General features: G+C 55.9%; 3 protein-coding genes across 3 annotated transcripts; 1 reads left to right on the top strand and 2 right to left on the bottom strand.

The window, feature by feature from the left end:
* The first annotated feature begins 2670 nt into the window (after positions 1-2670).
* Positions 2671-4119, top strand: ZSWIM1 (zinc finger SWIM-type containing 1). The gene has a single exon (XM_007938363.1). It carries the CDS (start codon positions 2752-2754, stop codon positions 4117-4119), a length of 1368 nt encoding a protein of 455 aa, XP_007936554.1. The 5' UTR covers positions 2671-2751.
* Positions 4120-5202: 1083 nt separating this feature from the next.
* Positions 5203-6237, bottom strand: SPATA25 (spermatogenesis associated 25). The gene is made up of 2 exons (XM_007938364.2): positions 6183-6237; positions 5203-5834 (listed from the first exon to the last, which is right to left on the bottom strand). Exons 1-2 carry the CDS (start codon positions 6235-6237, stop codon positions 5203-5205), a joined length of 687 nt encoding a protein of 228 aa, XP_007936555.1.
* A 961-nt stretch (positions 6238-7198) lies between these two features.
* Positions 7199-9027, bottom strand: NEURL2 (neuralized E3 ubiquitin protein ligase 2). The gene is made up of 2 exons (XM_007938365.2): positions 8292-9027; positions 7199-7314 (listed from the first exon to the last, which is right to left on the bottom strand). The coding sequence occupies exons 1-2, from the start codon at positions 9025-9027 to the stop codon at positions 7199-7201; spliced, it is 852 nt and encodes a 283-aa protein (XP_007936556.1).
* Positions 9028-9162: the final 135 nt, after the last annotated feature.

Below are 9162 nucleotides of genomic sequence, written 5' to 3'. Positions count from 1 at the left end.
AGGTTTAATCCACTCATAAGTCATCAATAAGTGCTTCAAGTCCTCCTCACTTTCAGCAACAAGGTTGTGTCATCTGCATATTGCAGGCTGTTCATTAGTCTTATGCTAGGAGGAGGAGCCAAACAGACTGAGGGACCAACCCCCTGCCATCAAGTGGATTCCGACTCATAGTGACCCTTTAGGACAGAGTAGAACTGCCCCATAGGATTTCCAAGTCCACTGCATCATCTTTCTCCCACAGAGTAGCTGGTGGGTTCAAACCACTGACCTCTTGGTTAGCAACCACAGCACCACCAAAGCTCCTTAGACTGAGGGAAGAAGACTTGAGTGTCAGCATCTTGCTGGGTCACAGTTTCTTTGGCCCCAGTTTCCTCATCTGTAAAAATTAGCACGTTGGCCTGGTCTAATTCTAACCACCACCACCCCACCCCACCCCTGATTTATATCAACAGAGCATTTCCCTTGCATTAATAAGCACAAACACTGGCTTTTGTGTTGTGCTCCTTTGCAATATTAATTGCCTAATGCCTGGTAGCCATCCAGCTTTCCAAGATTATGGGAGGGCCAGATTGACATCTAAGGAGCTTCGGTGGTACAGTGGTTAAGGCATTCTGCTGCGAACCAAAGGTTGAGGTTTCAAACCCACTGGCCACTCCACAGGAGACAGACTTACAGACTTAGGAACCCTTTGGGGCAGTTCTCCACCATCCTATAGGGTCGGTATGAGTAGGAATCCACTCGCTGGTGGTGGGTTGGTTGTTTTGATTTAGATTGACATCTTCAGGGAATTGAGTCCGACGTGGCAGCCAGTTTCGGTCCTATCACCAATTTGCTATGACCTGCAACAAGCCACAGCACTGCTCTGGACCTGTTTCTTCTACAAAATACTGGAGTGGGTTGGGCTGCACACCACCATGATTCAAGACCTTCAAGAGCATCTGAATTTCCCCAACTCTAGAGAGTGGGGACCCTGAGCCGAGGGAGAGGCAGAATTTGAGACCTGGGCCTCACTTTCCCCATGAAGTGGAAAAACCCTTTCCTACCCGCCCCCCGAGGCGTTGGGGTTTGAATAAAAAGATTTCAATAAAACGTTGCTTTTTATTTTCCTTTTCATTTTCGGCCTTCGAGGGAGTTTCCCTTCCTCGCCCTCCCTTTCAGTCTGTCTAAACGCGAGCCTCCGGGATTCCAGCCTCAGGACGCTAAACGCTTGAGGCAAGTGTCCTTAGGCTCTCATTGGTTATCACCAACCGAGCCCCTCGTAACCCTGGTAACAGTTCCCGCCCACGAAAACAGGGCAACGATTGGCCCGTGGCCCCAAAGACCAAAAGAGAACTCCTCAGGTCATTGGTCCGAGTCACTGCGAAGCCGGTGTCGCGGTTGGTGAGCCGAGAGGTCAGTCAGAGTCCTGGGCAGGCTCAAATTGGGAGCAATGGCGACGAAGCCAGAGTGTGGTGAGTGATTTTGGAAGGGATGGAGGTGTGAGACAGCAGATCACCGGGGTCAGCCATGACACAGCTCCCAAAGGGATGGGACGTTGACTTCTCATCTAGCACTGGCCTGACACCGGATGGGAACGTCAGACGTCCACATCCTGCCACCCGGGTTAGAGGTGAGAGGTCAAAGGGCGCGTCTTGACTCCTCCTCTGGTCTTTGGACCCCAGGTGCTGTGCAAAGCTGTCAGCCTCCCGAGCCAAAGACTCGGTTTCTAGCAGCTTACAGAGTGATGGGGGGCAAGTCATTTAACCTTTCTGAGCCTCAGTTTGTCATCTGTAAAATGGGGGTAGTAATCCGGTTTGCAGCCAAATAGAGGAACCGTTTGAATAAAAGCACTGCACTTAATAGTTCTCAGAGAGATGAGAGAGGCTATGGGCATTTATTTGGTAGCCCCATTTTATGATTGGCCTGATTGAAGCACAGAGAGGGTGGTCACTCACTTGGCCAAGATCACACAGCAAGTTTAGAGCAGGTGCAGTTATCTTCTATAGACCAGGACCAAGTAAGAGAATGGATGTCAAAAAGTCTTGTAACTATACAATGCTATACAAATATAAAATGCTATACATTTTTAAGGAGTTCTGGTAGCGTAGTGCCTAAGGCACTTGACTGCTAATCAGAAGACTGGCGGTTCAAACCCACCAGCCACTCCTGGGAAGGAAGGTTGGGCAATCTACTTCCATAGTGATACCGCCTCAGAAACCCAAGGAGGGGTCTCTATGAGTAGGGTCTGACTCGACCGCACATGACAACAACAACACACGTTTTTAATGCCACAAGCAGCTCTGGCCTTCATGCCCATTTAAATCCCTTGAGCTATGTCTTTTCATGGCTGGCTGCTTATCATTTTGGTCTCAGCCCCCTTCTCCCCTAGAGATGCCCTCCCTGATCACCTTAGCTGATGTCTCCCTGCCTCTCCCAGCGTACTCTCTGGCCTGTTACTTAGTGTAATAACCTTCATCATCTGACGTATCTTTGTTTTGTGTACATGTTTATTGTGTATCTTTCCCCACAACAGTGCTGACACATAGTAAGTACTCAGTAAATATTGTCTGGATGAATCTTTGAAGTATCAGGTCCTGTCTGATCCTTTAAACCTCTTTTCCCTCCGTAGGCACATCTTTGGAACACGATCTTGACACTCCAGCCCAGGCCTAAGCTTAGTTGAAGCTTGAGAGACTCAGACTCTCCTGGACGGCACCCTCAGGGGGAGAAGAGCATTGTGACCTCATCAGTGAGACACCTCCCGTCTCCCTCATGGCCCTGCCCATGCTGAACGAGCTCCCAGTTAAGGACCCAAGCTCCCCCATGCTGCTGTACCAGCTTAGCAAGACCGCCCAGATAGAGACCCTCAACTACCAGAGCCGCTTTATGCAAGGTGTCTTTGCCCAGTTCCCTGAGGTCTTATTTATCCACCGGACCTATAACCCAGCAGGCAAGGTGTTATACACCTTCCTGGTGGACGGACCACAGGTGCGGCTGGGAGATCCCCTTGCCCGGGCAGTCTACTTCGCCATTCCTGCCAAGGAGGATGCTGAAGGCCTGGCCCAGATGTTCCAGGTGTTCAAGAAGTTTAACCCAGCGTGGGAGAGAGTCTGTACCATCCTGGTGGATCCCCACTTCCTCCCGCTGCCCACCCTGGCCATGGAGTTCCCTGCGGCCGAGGTCCTGCTCTCAGCCTTCCACATCTGTAAGTTCCTGCAGGGCAAGTTCTACCAGCTGTCCCTCGAGCGGCCAGTGGAGCGGCTGCTCCTGAGCTCCCTGCAGAGCACCATGTGCTCGGCCACCGCCGGCAACCTGAGGCAGCTGCACGCGCTCCTGAGCAGCTGCGTGTCCCCGGCCCAGCTGCCCGGGCTCCACTCCCACTGGCTGCTCAACGACCGCATCTGGCTGGCCCAGCGCTGGCGGAGCCGTGCCGAGAGCAGCCTCTACTTCCAGGGCCTGGAGGTCACCACCCACACCCTCAGCCAGTTCTTTGGCACCACCCCATGCGTGGAGCAAGGCATGGCCTCACTACTCCGATACATGCAGCAGAACTCGGGAGGCAGGGCCAGCCTCAGCCTGGGTCGGAGCCCCCAGGACAGTCTTGCCCCCTTGGACACCATCCCCGAAAGCCCCCACGTGCAGCTGGTGGAATCGCGCCTCCAGCACTCCCTCAGTGCCATCTGTGCGGAGCCGGCTGCGCAGCTCTGCCTGGGCGAGTTGGCCGTTGTCCAGAAGTCTGTGCAGCTCATTGGCTCGGGCTCAGAAAAGGTGAACATGCAGATCCTGGAGGACACCCACAGGGTGCAGCCCCAGCCCCCCGCCAGCTGTACCTGCTACTTCAGCCAGGCCTTCCGCCTGCCCTGCCGCCACATCCTCGCCCTGCTCAGCGCCCGCCACCAGGTGCTGCAGCCCGACATGCTGCCAGCCCAGTGGGAGGCAGGCCGCGCGGCCAGTCTCGAGGGCATCCTGGGCAGCCAGTGGAGCGAGACCCTGGAGAAGCGCCTGGCGGTGGCTTTCCTCACCGAGGAGGTGGGGCGGCTCCTGCAGCACTGCGGCCAGGAGGAGTTTGAGCGGCGGTACGGCACCCTGCGCGAGCTCGCCGACAGCTGGATCGGCCCTTACGAGCAGGTCCAGCTCTGATCGTTCTCAGTGCCCAGACACGTTCACGCACGCGTGCACACGCATGTCCTCCACTGCACACACGCTTCCTCATGTTTCCCCGGCTGTATTTCTGTGAGCCCTCCTCCAGGAGAGGAAGGACAAGGCCCTCCTGCTCTGCAGCTGGCTGTCTCCCACCCGTTCAGAAGGTCAAAACCGTTCCTCACTGGAGGGCCTTAAACGCAGACAACCTCTGCACTAAGCTAAGAGCTAGGACACTGGTGGTGCGTTTGAGGGGTGGGCTTGGTTACAACTTCCGGGTCATGAGGTGACTCACCTGACCCATCTTCTGGGATGGAATGGGCCCAGAAGCCTTTTCTCGGAGGAAGACGCCACTCAGGAGGTGGCCAGCCAGGCTCCCAGTATTCCCCTCCCTTCCCCAGCTTGGGGTCATTAAAGTTGGATCTGCCCCTTCCAGCTCGTGTGGTTTCGTTTTTTTTGTATGGGAATTATCCTGGAAAGAATATAGTCTTAGGACTCAGATACGACGTGCAAATCCTGGTTCTTCCCCTGCCTGATTTTCAAGTCCTAGTTCAGTCTTTTACTACCTAAGGGACTTCAAGTCACCTCTTTAAGACTCAGTTTGTTTATCTGTAAAACAGGGGTTCTCCACAGGGTTGTCAGGATCAAAGGACAGTGGGCCTGACACCAGGGGAGAGGGGAGACGGGTGGCTCAGGTAAATGCTCATTTCCTTCCTTGCCTGCAGTCCCCTCGTCAGTACTCAGTAGGCTGGGGAGTGTACGCAAGAGGGAAATTCACATTGCCTAGTTCAGGACTTTGAACGAGATGTTCTAATTGCGTCTCCAAGACAATATAAAAGTCTCCACTCTCCAGGCAAGGCCTCCTGGACCTCAGGTGATTTTACTTAGAACTATTCCGCCCAGACCTATCTCCTGGCCTAGCGATAGCTGCAGATAATCGGCAGATCTGGAGTGTAGGCCCTCACAAAGGACTGGTGTTGGACGAGAGTGGCTCCAACCACCACCCTGTCCCCATCCCTGCCACAGGCCCCCCAGAAACCATACGGAGAAGCCACCCTACGTGTCTGGTGCTATTTCATCCAGCTACAAGCCAGAGCCAGGAGGTGGGCCCCTCCTGGGTCTCACTAGGGGCACCTGCCCAGAGGCTGGGTGGGCGGGCGCCTGCTCCCACCACATCCCTTGCACAGCTCCCTCTGGCTCTGGATGGGCCGTCATGAAAGCTTGAGCTGCCCGGATCAGGTCCTCTTCCCGCAGGCCTGGGACGGGCACGGTGGGGATGCCAGCGATCATCATGGCCAAGGTTAGGATGCAGATGTTGGACTGTGAGCTGGCCTCCTGCCCCCCTGCCTCAGAGGGCACCTGCAGAACCCCTGGTGACATCCTGCACAGCAGCAGGGGCCTGGGCCGGCTGAGGCCACCCAGCTGGGGCAGTTGGCCTCTGGAGCAGCCATCCTCCCAGCCCAACCTCTCTGGCTGCCTCACAGCGGGGAGTTTGTGGCAGTATGGGCCATACTCCTTCCGCCGCAGTGGCTCCCAGCTAGCCCTCCCAGGGCAGCCCCTGGCTTCTGGCACGGCCAGGGCTGGGCCCCAGGCCTGGGCAGCAGGTGCCAGCTGCTCACCTTTCTGGCTCAGTGGGCTTAACCCACCAGGGGCTACCACCACTGGCTCTGCAGGGCTATAGAGGCCAAAGGATGAGCCCGGAGAAGCAGCCCCACCTGCAGAAGAACAAGATGGAATGTTACTCTTGGTCTCCTTGAGGAGGCCCTGAGGGGCAGGGCATAGGGTTGGAGGAGCAGGAGCAGCTCAGGGCTGCCTTGACATTGGGGACTAAGTGTTCTCCATTCCCCCAGTGCCAGCACTGAGGAGGTGATGGAGAAGTGCTTCTTGAATGAATGAGCAAGTGGGCAGTTACAGGCAAGGACTTTTGGAAAGGCTTTTCTTGTCAGAGACTGGCTCCAGGGCCAGCCCAAAGGTGCCCAGCAGAACCTCCACCTCCCCAAGCCAGAAAGCAGCTTCTCGGGGGGGAAGGTGTACCCTCTCCAGTTTCGGGAGCCCCCTCTCACCTTGGCCAGAAGGCAGAAGACCCAGATGAGTTTGTGGAGACATGAAATAAGACATAGCCACCCCAAGGGCCCTGGTTATGAGGCAACAGTCATCTGCCTCTTGTCCTACCCTCTCCACTCTTCTAGAACTTCACCTCATAGTCCCTCCCCTTTACACCAGGAACCTACCTCACAGCGCTGAGGTGATCATTCTAGAACCCGTCTATGACAATGGGATGGGGTTAAAAGAGCACTAGACCAGGACCTGGGTGTTCTAGGTCGTTGCCCTGTCCTTCGCCAGTCACTCGGGCACATCCATCTGTAAAGTGCAGGTGGTGACTCTACCCACTGCCTCACCAGGAGTTGGGAGGATTAAATGACATCACTGGTAGGGAAGCAAATGAACCGAGATACTAATAAAGGGGGCTAGTCCTTTGTTTCCTGTAGTGTGAGCGGAGCAGCATGCTGTAGCTCTGCCTGCATGCATTTGCTGTGTGACCTTGGGCAAATGTATGCCCAACGCTGAGCCTCTGTTTCCCATCTGCAAAATAAACAGTTGGTCCAGTGCACTGGTACTCAGCTTTCCAAAATTCTGATGCCCAATCTCACCCCAGACCTCAGAATCCCAGGGTCGGACCCAGGTGAAGACCTCTGTTCTAAGAAAATGCTTCTCCACCATGGCTGTATATTAGAAACACCAGTGGAGCTTTAGAAAATAAATAAATAAAAGTCTAGGCCTACTCCCCCAACAAATTGCATGAGAATCTCTGGAAATGGGGCCCAGGGCATCAACACTCTTTTAAGTATCCAAGTGACTCTAGTGAGTAGCCCAGCTAAGAACCACTGGACTCCATGACCTCTAAAATGTTCTCTTTGACCTACTGACCAGCAGTGACCCTAAAGGAAGTGCCCCTCACCGGCTGTAGAGGGAAGGAGACTTCCAATGGCCAGAGTGTCAGCACCGGCTGTGTTTATTTCCAGCCCAGCTCAGGGGCCTGCATATACTCCGTGGCCTTGGCCCTCGTGGCAGCAGGTCTTCACTCATACTTGCAGAAGTCCTTCAGTCCTTTGGGCAGTTGGAGCCCATCGATGGCCAGCCTGTGCACCACGCTCCTCTGGATCACGAGGCGGCACAGAGTCTGCAGGGACGGCACTGAGGAGAGAAGAGGAACAAACTGGAGGGTGGGTCTGAGGCTGAGCCCCCGAAGGGCTAGGTCTTGGCCTCAACTTCACTGTTAACTTGGACAAGTCCAGTCTGCTCCCCAGGTCCAGGCAGCTTCATGGGCTATTAACATGGCTGAGATAAGCCCCTTATCTACGAACTCTGCACGGGGTTCTGTTACAACACTCAGCGCCCTGTCTGCACCTCAACCAAGCCACTTCCAGAGGTCCCGTCTGAGTGACCTCTGTAGCCCCAGCCTCCAGCACTGGCCCCACGCAGAGTGGGTTCAAGTTCACTGCTTTCAGGCCATGAGATCAGAGGCCTAACTTAAGACTTCAGAAGACTGCAGTGCACCAGACCTCGAGATGATGAAGCTCTCAGCCTGGGATCTGAGAAGCCTCTATGCTGGTCTGCCCACATCTCTGAAGCATTTCTCAGATAAAAGAACACAGGATTCTCAAAGAGGCCCAGGATCTGAAATCCACCCCAAAGCCTTGCCACAGGGTAATGCAGATTGTCAAAGCCAGAAGGCAATTTGCAGGCCATCCTATCAACCAACCACAGACAAGATGGGTGAGCAGAGGCCCCAAGCAAAGGAGTGACTTGTCCAAGACCACAAGCAGAGGCAGAATTTGAAGCCAGGTTCTGCAACTTCTAAACTAATGTTGGATCAAGGCCAAGCTAGCTCACTAGGAGGAAGCTCTGGTGGCACAGGGGTTAAAGCATTCCACTCCTAACCAAAAGGTTGTTGCTGCCTGGAGAAGGATGAGGCAGTCTGCTTGCTGTAAAGATTTACAGCCTTGGAAATGCTATAGGGCAATCCTACTCTGTCCTGTAGGGTCACTATGAATCAGAATCCACTTGATGGCAGTTGAGTTGGTTTGGTTTAGCTGACTATGGAATCCTGGCAGGTTCCTGCCTCCACACTGGGCTGGGAGGGGTCGCTGCCCAAGGGACAGGATACCTACAGCCATACTCGACCTGGACCAGGCGAACGCTCTTGGTAGAGGCGAACACGTCCACCACTGCGTAGAGGGGCTGATTGGCTGGCAACCCCCGGGCGCTGGGGCCCATGTCTTCGCCATTAATGACGAGGTGCATGTCGGCGGTGCCATCAGGGCGCGGGCAGAACAGGACACCCACGCGGCTGCGGCGCGCGGTCGGGGGTAGCACGTTTAGCTCATAGAGCTGGTCCAATAGGTGACTGTGGAGCCCGGGCAGGCTGCGGCCCACCAGGCGGTCCCGGGGAATGCGGAACTGCTCAATGCACAGATAGGGTTCCTCCAGGAGGGGCGGGGGTCGTCTGGGCAACTCCGCCTCCGGATGGCCCTCGGGGGTCACGCGATTGTGATGGCGCGTGATGGCGAAGACCCAGGTGTGGCCGAGGCTGACCAGGTCGGGCAGCGAGAACTCGGGCACCGCAGGCAGGCTGGCAGGGTCGAGCGCAGTCAGGCCGAGGCGCAGGTGCCCGCACCAGCCCAGCTCTTTCTCCTCGATCTCCACCAGGAACACTTGGCCCGGGGCCAGCGGCTCACGACTAAAGCACACGCCGTGGGCGAAGCTCTCTACGCGGGTGGCCCGCGTCCCGGAAGGGTCCATGCGGATGTGGGCACCGTGCACCCGGTGGAAGCGAGTGGGCGCGGGCTCAGGGCGCCCGGGTGCCCAGGACGCACGCAACTGCACGGCGTCGGAGGCAGCAGCCATCTCTCAGGCTGTAGGCGGGCCAGCGTGCGCTGGGGGCTATTTTGGGCGGCAGGCTCAGCTGGTGACCGCAGGGGCACCTTGTAAGGTACTTCCCCCCGACTCCCGTCCCCCGGGGATCCTAGCGCCGCTGGCTCA

Source organism: Orycteropus afer, unplaced genomic scaffold (assembly GCF_000298275.1).
Source record: "Orycteropus afer afer isolate SDZICR_OR568_19922 unplaced genomic scaffold, OryAfe1.0 scaffold00049, whole genome shotgun sequence".
NCBI lineage: Eukaryota > Metazoa > Chordata > Mammalia > Tubulidentata > Orycteropodidae > Orycteropus > Orycteropus afer.
The sequence above is the reverse complement of the archived record's forward strand: the minus strand, read 5'-3'. Positions and strand labels throughout refer to the sequence as shown.